The 18128-nt window shown below is 47.2% G+C and overlaps 2 protein-coding genes and 2 long non-coding RNA genes across 4 annotated transcripts; 3 read left to right on the top strand and 1 right to left on the bottom strand.

Annotated features, from left to right (window-relative positions):
• Positions 1–4197: 4197 nt before the first annotated feature.
• Positions 4198–7227, top strand: LOC4326648 (acyl transferase 9-like). The gene is made up of 2 exons (XM_015756614.3): positions 4198–4711; positions 6212–7227. Exons 1-2 carry the CDS (start codon positions 4280–4282, stop codon positions 7052–7054), a joined length of 1275 nt encoding a protein of 424 aa, XP_015612100.1. The 5' UTR covers positions 4198–4279; the 3' UTR covers positions 7055–7227.
• A 770-nt stretch (positions 7228–7997) lies between these two features.
• Positions 7998–9778, top strand: LOC4326647 (acyl transferase 5-like). Its single transcript, XM_015756603.3, has 2 exons — positions 7998–8584; positions 8708–9778. Exons 1-2 carry the CDS (start codon positions 8102–8104, stop codon positions 9563–9565), a joined length of 1341 nt encoding a protein of 446 aa, XP_015612089.2. The 5' UTR covers positions 7998–8101; the 3' UTR covers positions 9566–9778.
• A 1657-nt stretch (positions 9779–11435) lies between these two features.
• LOC4326646 (uncharacterized) lies at positions 11436–12023 on the bottom strand. The gene is made up of 2 exons (XR_001540053.3): positions 11919–12023; positions 11436–11821 (listed from the first exon to the last, which is right to left on the bottom strand). It is a non-coding gene; the product is annotated as an uncharacterized lncRNA (long non-coding RNA).
• Positions 12024–13027: 1004 nt separating this feature from the next.
• On the top strand, positions 13028–14198 carry LOC9269181 (uncharacterized). Its single transcript, XR_001540049.3, has 2 exons — positions 13028–13200; positions 13636–14198. It is a non-coding gene; the product is annotated as an uncharacterized lncRNA (long non-coding RNA).
• Positions 14199–18128: the final 3930 nt, after the last annotated feature.

Here is an 18128-nt window from a genome sequence, read left to right as displayed (position 1 = left end):
TATTAAAAAAAAATTAAGTAATTATTTATTCTTTTTATATTATTTGATTCATTGTTAAATATACTTTCATGTGCACATATAGTTTTACATATTTCACAAATTTTTTTAATAAGATGAACGGTTAAACATGTGCTAAAAAGTTAACGGTGTCAAACCATTTTAAAACGGAGGCCGTCGCCCGTCGCCATCGTCGTCGCGATGAAGAATGCGGCGCCGTTGGCTTTGCGGCGGTTGCCCGCCACTACGGCGTGCAAGCATGCATGCAGGCTGGTCGATCGATCGCCCGGCACGCGCGGCGGCGGTGCGCAACAGAAGTAATGCTCCATGCCATGCATGATGCATCGATCCTCTGTACATCATCATCCAGCAGCTAGGATTGCATTCAGCGCGTGGATGAGTGGATCGAATCTCCGAAATGGAACGGGCAGGAGGGGTCCGATGAGGTCGGCGACGATGCATGTTGCTGTCGATCGAGCTAATTCTAGCCGATAATTCCATTGGCCAAACTCTTTGTCTGCACAACCAATGAGCGATCAGTCATCAGTTGGCTGTGTTCGTTTTGGTGTATGGCTCTATATCGTTGCGATCAGATCGATCAAATGATGGATGATGTGAGGAGGAGGGAAAAAAAAGGAAAAGGGACCCGAGTCGCTGTCGATATACACCATTATCGATCTATATCTATATCCATAGATCGGCGATGGTATCGATCCACCATTGGCTAGCTAGCTCCTTTAAACTTGCATTGCGTTGTACGCTTAAATTACCCGTTTGGTTTCCAACCCAATTATGATGGGAGCCGAATAGCCGATCTGCCTCCCTCTGCTGGTGCGTTGCACACACGAAGGTCAAAAGTTTTGAGCCAGATAAATTGACGGAGATTACGCTGCGTGCGCACTGGCGCGAAAAAAAGAACAGATTGGCCAGAGTGCCAGCCCCAGATAAATAATGGCGCGCTTTTTGCGCTTTTTGTTGTGAATGTGATCTATCGAGAGCGAGAAGAAAAGGCGCTTCGCCATTGTAGTCGGCTGAGTGGTGTCTCACACACAATGCTTTCATGTTTCATCAACAACTCGGAGGACATCCGTGTGTGATGAGCAAGATATATTGATATTCCTTTTTTTCTAATTAAAGTATGTTGATCAACTGTAGACTTAACCTGCTATTATTGCACCGTTCCACCTTTACTGTACATCCACCTCAGCATTAGTCACGCTCCATATGATAAATTAAATATTTATAAATATGAAATTAACAAATATTAGCTCCGAATGGTTCAAGCAACACAATACGAAAATAATTTTTTTAAAAAAATAATTTAAGAGACTTGAAGCAAATAATCCGTGATGATAATTTTGTGTGGTAGCTAAAAAGAATGAGGTCGACGAGTGAAATGAGCAACTATAATGTTGTACTCGGTGGGTGTCAATGGGTGTAAAATGAGGATGTGCCATCGGGGAAAATTAATTATTTGTCACTATTGGATTTAACAAATCTTCAAATATTCCTCTCTTAATTTTGTCATAACAAAACTGCCAATAGGTAGAGTTGATTTTTTTTAACTATTTGCGAATTTTGCATGTGCGGCTTACCAACGTGAAAAATCAATGTGGGATCCACAAGTTAGCTCTCTCCTCCCCTTCATCACCCCCACCAGCCAGACAAGGTAGAGAGGGCAGCAGTGGTGGAGGCTCGACCCAAAAACAGTTGCTAGCTCAGTAGGCGTAGGTAGTGGTGCGGCAAGGGAGATAAGGGTGGTGGTTGTTGGGGGGGGGGGGGGGGGTATTTACTCGGGCCATCTTAGAGATGGGAGCAATGAAGCGAGGGAGCCCATGATGCTGGCGACCTCCACATCCCAGCCAGGGACCCGTTGTAGCAGTCTCTAGATGACGGGGCAATAGGGAGCAGGTTAGGGGGTCAGCTTCGTGCAAAGGAGGCCCGACGTGGAGGTAGGGGCCTCCCATTCCGCGATCTGGCAGATGACAATGCAAGGCCACCCTTGAGCAGCGAGCTTGGGAGGCCTTTTCATGTCCCAACAGAGATGATTAGGGCTTTGAGTGAAGATCTATGTGGCACGTCGTGAATAGCAGAGGAAGCCAGAGGCAGAGCATGAGAGGCTACAACGGTGGTCAGGGAATGTGGGATGGAGCGGGTGACGTTGACCCAGATCCAAGGACGGTAAGACATTATCTTTCTATTGGTAATTTCATAAGTTTAAAATTGAGGGTCACTTAGAAAGTTGCTAAATTTTGATAGTGACATATAGTTAAATTTCCCTTGTCAGCAAAGCTAAGTTGCCCATCGTCAACATCAGAAAATTTGTAAATGGATTAATTATAAATAACTACAGAAAGATAAAGTTTTGAAAAAAAAAAGAAAGAGGAAGGTATACTTTTTTTTTTAGAAAATTATAAATTTACCACTGGTTTGAATCGGTATTATAAAACTGATATAAAAAATTAAAAAATATTACTAAAACTGTCATTCGAGTGGCAATGCCCTTTTTTTAAGAGAAAAGGAGGAATAAGGGATCGAGACAAATTACATTTCTTGGCCTCTTGGGCCTTTTCGGCTTTCCCCTCCCATGGTCTTGAGACTTGAGAGGAGAGGGCAAGCGAGGTTGGGCCGGAAGTATTCACACCAGTTTTGGCCCGTTCCAGCTAGGAAAAAAACGAAAAAGTACACCGAAGGTCCCTCAACTTGTCATCGGGATAAAAAACGTCCTTGAACCGCAAAACCAGATATACGGGGTCCCTTAAATATATAAAACCGGTCACCCGAGGTCCTTCGGTGGTTTTGACTCCGGTTTTGGTCTACATGGCGGCTGAGTCAGCGTGGGACCCACGTGGGTCCCACATGTCAGGTGTCCACATCATCTCTCTTTACTCTCTTATCTTTCCCTTCCTCCCCTCTATCTCTCTCTCTCGGGCAGGGCCGATGGTGAGCAGGTTGAGCAGCGGCACTGCGACGGTGGTCGGCGGCGACAGCGACTGCCGCCGCGCACACCACGCCTACCTCGCCGCTGCCGCCACGAGGCCCGAGGCCCCCATTGCGTCGTCCCCCAATGCCAGGCTCTGCCGCCTCATCGCCCGCGACGACCTCGCCGAGGCCACGCGCCTCGTCGACCGCTCACGCGGGGAGACACCCGACGCCGCCGTCGTGAAGACCAACGCCGGCGAAGTCCATGAGCCGAAGCACCAGGCACACACAGCCATGGACGGCGTTGAAGTGGTGAGTGCACTTATCGGCTAGTACTATGACTGGCTGGTGCTGGTGCTGCGGAGAGGCGGCGTTGGCGGGCGAGAGCGGTGTACCACGAGCTCTAGCACCAGCCCGTTGTAGTACTGGCCGATAAGTACGCTCACCACTTCAACGTCGTCCATGGCTGTGTGCGCGGCCACCGCCGCCGTTGCAGTGCCGCTGCTCAACCCGTTCACCATCGGCCCTGCCTGCGAGAGAGAGAGAGCAGAGAGGGGAGGAAGGGAAAGAGAAGAGAGGAAAGAGAGATGACGTGGACACCTGACATGTGGGACCCACGTGGGTCCCACGCTGACTCAGCCGCCCCGTAGACCAAAACTGGAGTCAAAACCACCGAAGGATCTCGGGTGATCGGTTTTGTATAGTTAAGGGACCCCATATATCTGGTTTTGCGGTTCGAGGACGCTTTTTTATCCCGATGACAAGTTGAGGGACCTTCGGTGTACTTTTTCCGGAAAAAAATTCTGCTAGATGGGCCACATTTTCCCAACAAATATCGGGTTCGGCCTCTAGGCTTCCATCCACGAACGGGGGCTCTCACCGGCCCAGCCGCCGCCGACGCGCTCTGCTCCGCTCACTCTCTCCCCACCGCCCACCGCATCCGAAGCACGCCCCTCCCTCTCGGTCTCGTCGCCGCCGGTGCGACCGCGGTTTCCTCCTCCCCGCTCCACCTCCGCAACACAACCGTCTTCGAGCCTCGGGCTTCACGTCGACCTCATCGGCAATTCGGCACCGCACCCTCCCCTCCCCATCGCCGGGTTCGCCTTCTCCGCGCGCAACTCGTCGCGTCCTCGAGCTCGGCTAATTAACGATACTTTTACTGATTACTGAAGCGGTTAACGACAAGTCCAACTAACAAAGTCGTCGGGTTGGTGTCAGTGGCCCAGTGTGCCACCTACTCCTCCTACTCAAAGCCTCACCGCCTCAGCATCGCACGACGCCTAATTAATCAATTCCTCTCCCGCGACACGCGCGCGAGCTCAACTGCCTCGCTTCCTCCCTCCTCCCGATCGACCGCGCCATGGCTGCCGCCGCCGTCACCAAGTCGCCGCCGGCGCTGGTGCCCCCGGCGGGGCCCACCCCGGGCGGCTCCCTCCCGCTCTCCTCCATCGACAAGACCGCCGCCGTCCGCGTCTCCGTCGACTTCATCCAGGTCTTCCCCTCCTCCGCCGAAGCCGCCAAGGACCAGGCCGCATCGGTCGCCGCCATGCGGGAGGGTTTCGCCAGGGCGCTCGTCCACTACTACCCCGTCGCCGGCCGCATCGCGGAGCCGGTCCCCGGGGAGCCCGAGATCGACTGCACCGGGGAAGGGGTGTGGTTCATCGAGGCCGAGGCGAGCTGCTCGCTCGAGGAGGCGCGCAACCTCGAGCGCCCCCTGTGCATCCCCAAGGAGGAGCTGCTCCCTCGCCCGCCGCCCGAGGTCCGCGTCGAGGACACCGTGCTCCTCGCGCAGGTACGGATTCCATCACCCATTGTTACTTGAGCTAAATTTTCCACTGCAAATTTGGTCTGGATCTGACTCCTGAGAGGTTGGGGGTTGTGGATCTGTGGGGGTGAGGAGGGTTGGTCACCATTGCTATCGTTGACTCGGTAATGTGGGGATGTCAATGGCGGCAATGGTGTGAAAGGAAAAGGTCTAGCTGAATTTCTAGATTGAACTTGCTGCAACTGCTCAATTGTGTGACTGACTCCACTCTGCAGACAGTGTGACTGACCAATCTGAACTTGCTGATGACTTCTGACTTGCTTTAAGACGTAGTACTACTAGCATAAACTTCTGACTTGGTGTATGTATACAGTATCACGCACTACTGATCCCAAGTGAAAGTGATCTATAGCTCCGGTGGCGCGGTGAGGTGAACTGGACCGCGCGGTGTGTGTCCTTCCCTCAATCCTCATCCTGGTGGCACTTCTCTCCTCGCCTTCTAACCGTTGGATGGATGGACCAACCGACTGGATCATCCGACACTCTCGTAGTCTTATGCCCTGCTTGAGTTGCATTACCCGACTTTGAACCGCACACGCTCCTGAGTCCTGAAGTGTTTCTGGGAGATATATTAAGGCCCTCAACGAAATTTAACAAAACCTTTGACACAAACTGCTCAATTCCTGAGTCCTGAAGTGTTTCTGGGAGATATATTAAGGCCCTCAACGAAATTTAACAAGGCCAATCACACTGTCTGCTCAATTTCTAGATTGAACATACACATATTTGACACAAACTCTAACAGCTAGACAATAAGCCTTGGAAAATTTTGTACAAGATATCGAAAGCAACAGATGCTGCAACTGCTCAATGTCTGGACACCGGAATTTTCATTTTTGCTTGCTGCTGTTAGTGAATTCCATAGTTCCAAGCTTGCATGTGACGAAGAGATGGTCTCATGATGACATGGCATGCCTGGGCTGATCCAATCTGTTAGGTAGTTCATGAGAATTGATATCCAACCTTGCAAATCATTGCCATGCTTTCTCTTCCAAGCTTGTGAGGATGAGGGTTCACATAGTACTGTCCTTTCTACCTACATAGCTTAATTACATTCAAGGCTGCAAGGATGAGGATGAGGGTTCACATACCCCTAATGCTTTTTGGATACTATGATATGATACTCCCTCCGTCCCAAAATATATTTTGGGACAGAGGGAGTACTTAGTTACAAATAGATTTTGGTTTGATTCACATGATGACATTATGCGTGCTTCTCAATAGGTTGAATGTTTTAACTTTCTGTTCTAAGTTCAGTGAAATTTTTTCATGTTGGATGCTAAAGAGGTACTAAGTCGATGACAATTTTCATGTAAATGTTGTTCATGCCACACATCCTTGGTACCACTACCTGTTAAAATAGTCTGACACTAAGTTGACATTGTAACATGGCCTGTATTAGACTAGTTACTGAATTTGCATGTTCTGTGATTTGAATGATTAGTTTTTCAATTTCCTTTCCTTCAGATTACGAAGTTCACATGCGGTGGATTTGCTGTGGGCATTTGCTTCAGTCACTTGGTGTTTGACGGGCAAGGTGCAGCCCAGTTCCTGAAAGCAGTTGGTGAGATGGCAAGAGGGCTCCCTGAGCCATCACTCAAACCAATTTGGGCCAGGGATGCCATTCCCAACCCTCCCAAGCCACCTCTAGGACCACCTCCATCGTTTACTGCATTCAACTTTGAGAAATCCGTCATTGAGATCTCGTTGGATAGCATCAAGCGTGTCAAGGACCAGGTCGCAAGTGAGACCAACCAGAAATGCTCCACCTTCGATGTGGTCACTGCCATGATGTTCAAATCCCGTACTTTGGCTATTGACTTTGCACCTGATGCCGATGTTCGTCTGGGTTTTGCTGCTAGCACACGTCACCTGCTGAACAATGTGCTGCCTTCAGTCGACGGCTACTACGGTAACTGTGTCTACCCTGGTGGCCTCGCCAAAACCAGCCAGGAGGTCAAGGATGCGTCGCTCGTAGAGATTGTGACAGCGATCAGGGAAGCCAAGGATGTGCTCTCGACACGGTTCCTCGATTGGATGAGCGGTGGTGCCAAGGAGAACCATTACAATGTGTCGCTGGATTACGGCACACTAGTCGTCACAGATTGGAGCCATGTCGGGTTCAACGAGGTGGACTACGGGTTTGGCGAGCCGAGCTATGTGTTCACCCTGAATGATGATGTGAACATTGTGCCGTCCGTCGTCTACCTGAAGCCGCCCAAGCCGAAGCAGGGAATCAGGTTGGTGCTGCAGTGCGTGGAGGCTCAGCACTCCAAGGTTTTCGGTGAGGAGTTGCAGAAGCTTGCATAGAGGTAACTTCGTGTTTATACGCCTACACTTCGCAGCGTTGAGAGCTGTTGTATTCTGGTGTGTTGAATAGCCGCTTCTTGAACTTGGTTACAAATAAAACAAGGTGGATCGTGTTTGTATTCTGTATTGTTGTTACCATACTACATTATACATTGATTGACATTGTTGAGGCAGTACTGTTACAGTTGAGAACAAATGATTCCATTGATTTCAAGAATTTGTACAATATAGTCCTACATGAACATTATCTTTCATTTTCCACCTATATGGTCAAGCCTGAGACGGCCTATTTGTCATTCTGTGGATATACGCAGGAAGATATTTCACATGTCGTAGTAACATCATATGCCTATTTACCACCAATCTGTGAAACCTATTCATAACTCTGTGTGATGAAACATTCTCAGTACAGTGCAGTCAGACTAGCATCATGGCTTTGTCTTTTGGCTTATTAGCCACAACAAAAATATTAAAATTTTAAAACTTAATTTTAAAGTCTACCTTTAGGCTTTTCGATTGTTGTTTATTTTCCAGCATTAGTTTTTAAATCACTAAGGACAGTTTAAAGATACACAAGTTTTTTTTTTTGGGTAACGATGAAATCATTAGAGTTTAGAAGACTAGCCCTTGATCATCCAGCTTCAGTAGTGTTCCAAGTTCGTCAGGGCCCGATGGAGCTCAGCACCTGAGCAGATTCAGAAATGAATCTTAGGGGGGAGAACAGTAAGAACACATGTATGGTCATGTGAAGTCCACTAATCTTCCAACCACGAGGAGCTACCAACCCACTGAAACACTGTCCTCAGTTTGTCACAGATCAGATCTAATCATCTATACCTAACAAAAATGCCTGAAAATTCCACACGAGAAAAAGAAAGGCAAAAAAGAAGTCAACCACTCTCACTGAGCATTGAGAGCTCGTGCTCGCCACTTAGCAACAACCACTTCCATTCATTGGGGAGGGAAAGCGGCAAAGCACCAGCCCAGCCAGCGCGGCGCCAAACTCCACCTACCGACGAGAGAGAGAGAGAGAGAGAGGGGGAGGGCATGGCCGCCGCCGCCGCCGTCGCCGCCGTCGCCGCCGCGGCCGCGGCCGCGGAGCCCACCGTCTCCAAGTCGGCGCCGGAGCTGGTCCCGCCCGCGGGGCCCACCCCGCGCGGCGCGCTGCCGCTGTCGTCCATCGACAAGACCGCCGCGGTGCGCGTCTCGGTGGACTTCATCCAGGTGTTCCCGCCGGCGACCGGCGGGCCCGCGGCGGACGGCCAGGAGGACGCCGTGGCCAGGATGCGCGACGGGTTCGCGAGGGCGCTCGTGCCGTACTACCCGGTGGCCGGCCGGATCGCGGAGCCGGCCCCCGGGGACGTGGTGGTGGACTGCACCGGCGAGGGGGTGTGGTTCGTGGAGGCCACGGCGAGCTGCACGCTCGCCGACGTGAACAACCTCGAGCGCCCGCTCCTCATCGCCAAGGAGCACCTCCTCCCTCGCCCTCCGCCCGAGGAGAAGCTCGAGGACCTCATCCTCATGGCTCAGGTTCGCACCATCTCCTCCCCAATTCCCAATTCCCACGATGCAGCTGCTCGATCGATTGATGGTTGAATCCAGCGAGAGAAATTTTAGGCGCTGATTAATTCGAGATCTTGTTGCTTTGCACAGGTGACCAAGTTCACCTGCGGCGGATTCGCGGTGGGGATCTGCTTCAGCCACCTGGTGTTCGACGGGCAGGGCGCGGCGCAGTTTCTCAAGGCGGCGGGCGAGATGGCGCGGGGGCTCCCGGCGCCGTCGGTGCCCCCGGTGTGGGACCGCGACGCGATCCCCGACCCGCCGAAGCCCCCGCCGCGCGGGCCGCCGCCGTCGTTCACGGCGTTCAACTTCGTGACCCAGGTGGTGGACGTCTCGCCGGAGTCCATCGCGCGGATCAAGGAGGACTTCAGCGCCTCCCCGACGGGCGGCGGCCAGGCCTGCTCCACCTTCGACGCCGTGACCGCCGTGGTGTTCAGGTGCCGCGCGCTCGCCGCGTCGTCGCTCCCCGACGACGCCGAGGTCCGCCTCGGGTTCGCCGCCAGCACGCGGCACCTGCTCGCCGGCGTTCTCCCGGCGGTGGACGGGTACTACGGCAACTGCGTGTACCCGGTGGGGATCGCCCGTCACCGCGGCGCGGTGCGGGGCGCGGCGCTGGCGGAGGTGGTGGGCGTGGTGCGGGAGGCGAAGGAGGCGCTCGCGGCGCGGTTCACGGACTGGCTCGGCGGCGGCGGCGGCGGCGACCACTACGACGTGCCGCTGGACTACGGGACGGTGACGGTGTCGGACTGGAGCCGCGTGGGGTTCAACGAGGTGGACTACGGGTTCGGCGAGCCCGGGTACGTGTTCACGCTCAACGACGACGTCAACATCGTCGCGTCGGTGATCTACCTCCGGCCGCCGGCGCCCAAGCGCGGCATCCGCCTCATGCTCCGCTGCGTCGAGGAGCCGCACGCCGCCGCCTTCGCCGACGAGCTCGCCAAGTTCGCCTAGATATACGTGCCATATTGCCATGACGATGTGTGTAAGGATCTCATCTCATATCATTTGGGTCACAAGTTCACAACCCTGCTGCTGCTGGTTTGTGCATGTAAAATTCGATCAACGTTGGAATTCGTGACGTTTATTCGTGTCTTAACGAGACGTTATGTCGTAACTTTGGCGCGAGAGGGAATAAAATCCAGTGAAGTCTCTGGTTTACATCTAGTCGGACTATCACCGTTTGGTATAACCGATTTGAGATATTTTGGTGTGTGATTATGATCGTTCGGACAGCCTATTCTGCGAAAATGCTCAAAATGGGACGCTCCCCCCCCCCCCTCCCGCCCCCGCGCGCGCCCCTCCCACTCGCCTCCACCATTCGCGTCTCGTTGCAACAAATCTCCCACATATTACAGAAACACCCTATTAAGAGAAATCCGGTTTTTTTTCACCAACAATGTTTTAGCTAACGTACTCATGATATTTTATTGTGTATGGATGAAATGATGTTTTATTGTGTATGGATGAAATGTTACAGTGGATTTTGTTATAGTTTCATATTTTCATCTTAATGTACACGTGGTTTGTTGATGTACACGGGGTTTAAGTATTGCAGTGGCTTTTAATTGTTTGTTGCATACGTTGAACCAAATTCTTTTATCCAGTGATCTTACTGTGTTTCACTACTTTTTTTTAAGAATTAAAATATTTTTTTCGCTATTTACTGAAACATTATTTTTATATAGGGTGAAACAACGGTCGATTTTTTAGAAACGGTTGTTTCATACGTTGTTGGTAATGTTTCAGCTTTTTACAAAATTGAAACATTTTCGACCTACTTAGTAAAACATGTTCGATCTACTTGGTGAAACAGCGACCAATTTTTTTTTTAAAAAAATCGGGCGCCTAATTTGTAGGCGCCTCGCCTATTCTGCAATCGCTTGCAATTTTGGGTGGTTGTCAGTCGATTCTGTGCGCCGTGAATTATGCATCCAACGGCATGCTGAAACACAAAAAGGAAAAAAGAGCTTGCGCAAAAAAAAAAACGAATGAAGGTTTTGGGCCCATAGTCTTTTTGTTTTGGACTACTTTGGGCTTTGGGCTTTGTGTAGTGTTTTGGGCTAATATCTGGGCCATGTGAGAGAGATGCACTGTGATCTTCTCTTTGACTGGTTTGCATGCATGTGCCTTTGGGATTTTGTCAAAATATTTTGGGCTTATAATCGTCGGCAGGCTGCCGTGACTTCCGCTCTGAGTGAACAATATAAATCTTTGGCTGAAAAGAACTTTTAATCCATAAAATCGAATTAGTTTTGTTTCATGCATCTGGGCTTTGGGCTTTATGACATTATGTGTTGCCTCTCAAGACAAAGCAAGACACGTGAAGGGTGAAGAGAGGCAGGACCAAAACTCATACCAAGAGACACACCCATATATTCCAGATCAAATGCACTATATTGGATTAGAGGAAGCAAGAGGATCAGGTCGATCGAAACCACAGGGACAAAATCAGTAGAAAATACAAATCATCAGATGTAATTTCTATTTTTTGGTTGATATGTAGCTGCTTGATCTGTCTGCCACCGCTCTTTTTTCTGTTGTAGTTGAAAAAAGTTCCAGTCCTCTGAAACCAAAAAAAAAAAAAGGGACAAAAAATAGTCTCAGTAGTGTTGTTTTGGATTGGATGTCTGATTCCATCAATATATGAAATGACAATGCTTTAGGATCTCATTTGCACTTAGTGGGTCATAACTTTATAGATTGAAGGGATTATGGCTGAAATGACAATGCTAAATGCAAATGATCGTGAGAGATTCATGAAAATATATCTTACAAATTACAATCTCACATGTGCGCATGTTGGCCATGAAACTGTCATACGTACATGCACATACTATCTTCTTTATTTATACCTTCTTTATTTATCACATTACAACATGCATCAGATATATATAAAAAGCAAGGACCTTTCATTATTGTATCATTACACTTATAGCTAGACACAGCTTAAAACTAATTAGCCAATCTTGGGAATCTCGGCCACAGTGTCGACCCAGAGGATGACACGGTTCGGGACGACCACTCCCAGGATGATGGTTCCTACTGGGAGCACCTCAACTTGGAGGTCTGGACGGTCAGCCTTGATTTTCGCCTTGGCCTGCTCGATGGTGAGGCCAACTAGCTCCGGCCACTCCGTCTTAAGACCACCACATGGCTTGCTGTCTGATGAACTCATTCTGGTCACAGCAAATTAATGAAGCAAAATTCCTGCAAATATAGCTAGGATTAATTTGTTGTTGTGTACACGCAAGGCACTTAATTCGAAACACTCTTTCATCAAATTAAGATCAGAACAGGTACTTACAACCAATTGAAACTGCTTGCTATCGAGACTGAAACGGGTGTTATTGTCCAGCAGAATGATAGATGCTCTATTGATCGATTCTTAAGTTGTGTGTGCGTTTGGTGTATGAGGGATGGAGTTGTGTGGTGTATTTATAAGATGAGAAAAGAAGCAAAACGTGCAATTTTTCGGTGCCGTTAATGGATAGGCTTCCCAGTTTGCTGAGATGAGATATACTTGTAGACTTATTAATCCTTCTGGACTCAGAAAATTCACGGATGTAAAGGGTGGCACGTGTGTGTGGTGGAGACTCTACTAGTCAGAGAAAGAAAGTGTCAATTTGTTAAGGTAGTACTCTTCTGCATATACCACTTGGTGCCCAGATTTGCAGAAAACGATATGATTAATAAACATTTTACAGGTCAAATTTACAATGTGCAACGTGGATATAAATATGATTCATTGGATCATGCCATTGTAACTTCTTCAATACTAAAATATACCACTACAATTTATGGAATTTTAGACATGCTTAATTTAATAGGTATTTCAAATATGCCACTACATGTGTATTTCTTCGATGAACCAACTTGTCCATGTCTTCTTTTTTTTTTTTCATCCCCTCCTCCTGTTCATCTTCTGCACCATTACCATCAGAGATGGACTCGGCCAGTTATCAGCATGGAGCTATAGCTTAGAGCAGCACTGCAGCAGGCAGCCAAATCCATCCAAGCTTGTTGCCGCTGCCTGTTAAATGCATCGAATAGCTAAGCACTGACATATCACTAATGCTTATTTTTGGTTCTACCATGATTATGGTTTCATTTCCTCTCTGCGCCACATAGCTACTACTATTATTTAGCTCGAAATTAATTAAATCTTCCTAGCTCCAAATGCGTTTAGAAGAATTAATTATACTCAGCTCTATATGTGCAAGGTTCATCGTCAAAATTCAAATCTGCAACCCACAAGTAGCCACGCACCATATGGCCAAATGTCCCCATGTCCAAATCGTTGAATATGCATCCAACAACCCCTCTACACGTGGGTGCACATGCATGAAGATTGAAGCCTATCCACTAATGACTAGTCCACGTACCGGCCCGCTTTGAAACTTCGTTATTTACACACGTTGCTCGATGTATTGGTGTGCTGTGTTTTTTTTTAGACCAAATTGCTCCGTTCATATGGTCCTATAAATGCACGCATATACGTTACACAAATCCAAATCCATATCCACACATCGCGGTGCAAAACCAAAACCCACTGCAGAGAAGAAGCATCGATCAATTCAAGTTACCAAGTACGTACTCCTGTCTCTACCGTATGTGTCTACCTGTTTAGGTTCTTTATTATTTGAATCTACACATGAGGAGAGGTTCCGTTTTTTGATTAGTGGCGTTTGGAGTCATCGTTTCGCTTATTCACGGCATATTTGTAAAGAAAAATAATTTATGAATAAAACTTTTATGTGTATGTTCTTAGCGATTTAAAAGTAAAGGCTGAAAAATAAACTTCGATAAAAAAAACCTTGAAATCAGCTCCAAATTTAAGGTTAAAAATTTAAATTTTAATTAATAAGCATAAACATAAGCGAAAAGATGAGGCTCTAATTAAGGTCCCATTTGCAACAATTTTAAAGAACAAAATATGATTCAACAAGTAATTAACATAGAAAGGTGTTTCTTTGATGATCTGAAGATGCAGTAATCATGAATTAACCACTCATAATTTGCAGGCAACTTGGATCTTCTCGATTGTTTCCTTGCGAAGATGAGTTCCTCTTAGACCCCCAAGACGGAGTGGCCCGAGCTAGTTTGCCGGACGATCAAGGAGGCCAAGGAGAAGATCAAAGCAGACCGTCCAGATCTCAAGATTGAGGTGGTTCCGGTAGGCACCATCGTCACTCAAGAGTTCGACGAGAATCGCGTTCGCATCTGGGTCGACACAGTGGCAAAGACCCCCACAATCGGTTAAGCTGAAACCCCGATATAGGCATACATCTAGCAAGTGTACGTCCATGCAAGTATTTCTGGATATGGTCCAGTATGATAAATAAATAAATAAATAAATAAATAAATAAATAAAGCTGTGTATGAGCGTGTGTGTGCTCATGCATGTGTGTGTTCACGGTTAGCTTTTTTTTTTTTAAATTCTTGCATCAATAAAAAGTACTACGGAGTACGTATGTACTCTTTGAACAATGCGTTATACGACAAATGAGATGTGTGTCCTCAATCGTTTTATCTGAAAAGATATCAGCATAAGTACAAAATTGCTGCTGTTTACAACGTTTCTTCCCATCTTTACCTCTTTTTAACTTGTACTGCCTCCTTTCCCACGCACACGTTTCTCAAATCGTTAAACCGCGTGTGTTTTTCTAAGGGTAACAATAATGTATATAACAAAAATAGTCCATATAAATGGGACCTATGTATAGAGCTTTTAACTATTGTATAGTGCTACTGAGTCCCATCGCCGCCGCGCTCAGTAGCAGCCACGGCCGCCTCCCACCGCCGCCACGCGCAGCAGCAGCCGAGTCCTTATATACATAATTAACAGGTTGTCAATACGTAAAAATCCTCCTAAATTTGTATGGATTGAGACATTCTTTAGGAATCTCATATGATTCAATAGTTTCCAATTCTTTATTTCAAAGGGTCATATAGTGAAAGTGCATTTATGCCCCTAGTGGGTTTTGGTTTATTGATGACAAACGATTAAGGGACTAATGCACTTATTGAGTGTATAAGCAAGTGATTAGAACAATGAAGAAGCTAGGAAATAGACTTATAGATGGATGAGAATTAAAGAGAAGATATTGAAGATGCGGGTATGAAGTGACTACCTATGGCAAGATGGTGAAGCGCAAGCGACGCTTAGCTACAATGGACCATGCAGTGGTGAAGGGCAAGCAAGGGGCTTAGCGCCGACGAACCGAAACCGGTGGTGAAGGGCGAGTGAAGACTGTGTCGTGATGAACCGTGCGAGGCCATTTGAAGCCATGGATTATCCGTATTAATCATTTGAGAAATGGAAGATGAAATGTCAAAGATCAAGAAGATGAGATCTTCCCAATGATCAAATGACCTTGACGTTGGTAACCCTCCAAGTGAAGAAACAATATGGTGTGAAGGTACTCCTATTGGTATAACTTTGCTTTTTAAATTTGAGTTTAGGATGCCGTACTATTAAGAGGGATACCACATGCATATAATTGGTTGAATACTAGTGCTCAAAATGCTTCATGTTTGTGTGAGTTGAAAAACCTAAGCCAAAATTTTAATCCCGAGTTGTTTCACTTGTCACAACACTTACATCGGGTTTCATTGCAAGTTTTTCAACATCTCTTGAAGGTTTTGGACCATGTTTTATATTGGGTTTGATAGCCCACGAAACTAGCTTTCCATAGAGTCCAAGATCTTCGAAATCGGAGTTCGGAGTAAAAAGTTATTGCATTTTTACTTGAGCAGATGTATCGGACTATCCGATTTTTCACAGAACTTCATTCTCTGTCTTTGTTTGAAAAATCCTTTCGAGTGAGTTTTTCTAAGTGTCGGAGTATCCTATGTTGGATCAGATAGTTCGATGATACAGAGACTCCGAAATTTCATAGAACTTGAGTCTCTGTTTGAGGACGAAGTTTTTGCTTCTAAAATATCAGATACTCTGATTTAACATCAGATAGTTCGATGTCTCGGAAAGTCCGAAATTTCATGGAACTTCGTTCTCTGTTTCTCGTTGCCTTGAAGGTTTAAAATATCGGATTATCCGATCTTGTATCGGACTATCCGACGTGGGCTGAAAGATTCCCCTCCAACGGTCACATTTTGGGGGATCTATATAAACCCCCCACCAACCCTTTTCTAGGGTTGCCCAAACTGATTTCATTCCAATCTTGCTTTGGGTTGAGCTTTGTGCTAAGTGCTTTGGATCTTTGAGCTCTCTCCCTCTCTATCTCAAATCCCCCTTGTTCTTTGTGACTTGGATCTTTGTGTGTGGATTTGGTGTTTGGGAGCCTAGTGTGTGTTTCTCTTTATCTTGAGCACTAGGATTTGTCCAAGAGTCGTGTGGTGTTTATTACTCTTGGAGGTTGAGGATTCCTAGACGGCTAGGTGTCGTTCTTGGGCCACCGATCTACGTGTGGTTGGCCAAGAGAAGTTTGTGAAGGCCGGATCTCGCCTCCGCAAGAAAAGAGATACCCTTAGTGGAAGGAGGAGTGCATTTGTGCAACCTCACGAGGATAGGGTTGAAAAAGACCCGGCTCTTTGCGAGCCCCTCAACAGAGACTAGAATCCCCTCAAGGATTTGAACTCCGGGAAATACATTGGCGCGTAAACCTCGGTGATATGCTCACTCTCTTTACCTTCTTGTACCATTGCTTTGTGCTATGCTAATATTGTTATTGGTCGAGCTCACCTCTTTGCTTGTGGATTGAATCTAGAGCTCTTAGGTTGTTCTCTTGTTTGTATTGTTGTTGTGCAGGTCAGATAGTCTGATCTCAGTTCAGACTATCTGATCACATAGGACTATCCGACCTGATATCAGACAATCCGATCCTGTTTTGTTTTAGCTTTCGCATTTATTTAAAAAATCGCCTATTCACCCCCCTCTAGGCGACATCAAGATCATTTCATATAGGAAAAATAAATCCTATATAGGATTATAATCCTAAAAAAATACAAAATACCTATACTTTTCTTTTAAATCAAAGAGCCTAAATGTCTTGTAAAATACACTTGCAGAATTATGTTTGGCAAAATTTTGATTTTTTTTCTTTGGTTTATGCAAAATTGGTCCTAAAATTAAGGGGCAATTACTTATTTTTAGTAATTGACCCTGTTTCGATACCTAACTACCAAATTAACCCTAATTAACCCTACTTTTTTGAAGTTTGCTTATTTGACCCTTCTTTTCAAAAACGAATGTACTATCTGACCCTAATCCGTTAAGGTGAGTTAACGGTGTTAAGCTATGGACAAATTATCTCTTTTGTCCTTGCTTATTTGACCATGTTATCAATTTTGAAGAATTGAGGTGAACAATTCAATTTGATAAATTTGATATCAATTTTGACAGATTGTTGACACAATTATAGAAGATTTTTAAAAAATTTCAACAGCATATTATCGTATTTTGTGATCCAAAATTGCATTTAAGTAAGCATATACACAGTTAAAGTCAAATACAACAACAAATTCATGTCCAACAAATTCAAGGAAGAATATACATAGTTAAAGTCAAAACCAACAACCAAATTCATGTCCAACAAATTCAAGGAAGCATATACACAGTTGTAGCTGAATCCGCGCTCCCACCACCACCGCGCACACCAGCAACCGCCGACATCCCGCTGCCACCATGTGCCACAGCAGAAGCCACCTCCCACCGCCACCATGCACAGCAGCAGCAGTCGAGTCCCGTCGCCGCCGCGCTCAGTAGCAGCCACGGCCGCCTCCCACCGCCGCCACGCGCAGCAGCAGTAGCCGAGTTCCGCCGCCACGCGCAGCAGCAGCCGAGTCCCGCCGCTGCCGCATCAGCAGCAGCCGCGGCTGCCTCCCACCACCACCACACTCAGCAGCAGCCGCGGCCAAGTCCTGCCGCCGCCCCGCTCAGCAGTAGCCTCCCACCGCTACCCCGCGAAGCAGCCGCAACTGACTCCCACCGCCGCCATACGCAACCACCGTCTGCGCGGATCCCCTACCTCCCTCCACGGCCTGCCACCGTCGCCGGTGCTCCCTCCCTCCACAGCCGGCACCGCAGCAGATCCATGCCCCTCCCTCCCTCCACGGTCCGCCGCTGCCACCGGTGCTCCCTCCCTCTACCAACCGGTGCCACCGCTTACTACCGTGCGTTGCCGCCGCCACTCGCCGGGGGAAAGAGAGAAGGGATACGAGAGAGAGAGAATGATATGGGATGGGATACACAGAGATGTGGATAAGGTTGGAGGGTATTTCGGTCACTACGAAAATTTATTATATTTATTTTTTTAAAAAAATGATTCTTAACGGTGTTGTAGAAGCAGGGTCAGACGGGGTGTTTGTTTTCAAAAATCAGGGTTAAATAGTAGGGTCAATTTGATAGATAGATTTCATAATAGGGTTAAATAAGCAATTGCCTCTCAAATTAAAATTTAAAACCCAACAAATTGTAAACATACTGCCTCACCAGTCACAAATTGTAAACATACTACCACCTCAGCTTGCTAGGCGTATTATATTAGCTGGAATC

Source organism: Oryza sativa, chromosome 1 (genome assembly GCF_034140825.1).
Source record: "Oryza sativa Japonica Group chromosome 1, ASM3414082v1".
NCBI classification, from domain to species: domain Eukaryota; kingdom Viridiplantae; phylum Streptophyta; class Magnoliopsida; order Poales; family Poaceae; genus Oryza; species Oryza sativa.
The sequence above is the reverse complement of the archived record's forward strand: the minus strand, read 5'-3'. Positions and strand labels throughout refer to the sequence as shown.

What these genes read in the sequence shown, in the direction of transcription:
- LOC4326648 (XM_015756614.3), top strand. Translation starts at nt 4,280, where the DNA reads ATGGCTGCCGCCGCCGTCACCAAGTCGCCGCCGGCGCTGGTGCCCCCG. An exon ending in ACACCGTGCTCCTCGCGCAG is followed by an intron (nt 4,712 to 6,211) that starts GTACGGATTCCA and finishes CCTTTCCTTCAG; the next exon opens with ATTACGAAGTTCACATGCGG.
- LOC4326647 (XM_015756603.3), top strand. Translation starts at nt 8,102, where the DNA reads ATGGCCGCCGCCGCCGCCGTCGCCGCCGTCGCCGCCGCGGCCGCGGCC. An exon ending in ACCTCATCCTCATGGCTCAG is followed by an intron (nt 8,585 to 8,707) that starts GTTCGCACCATC and finishes TGCTTTGCACAG; the next exon opens with GTGACCAAGTTCACCTGCGG.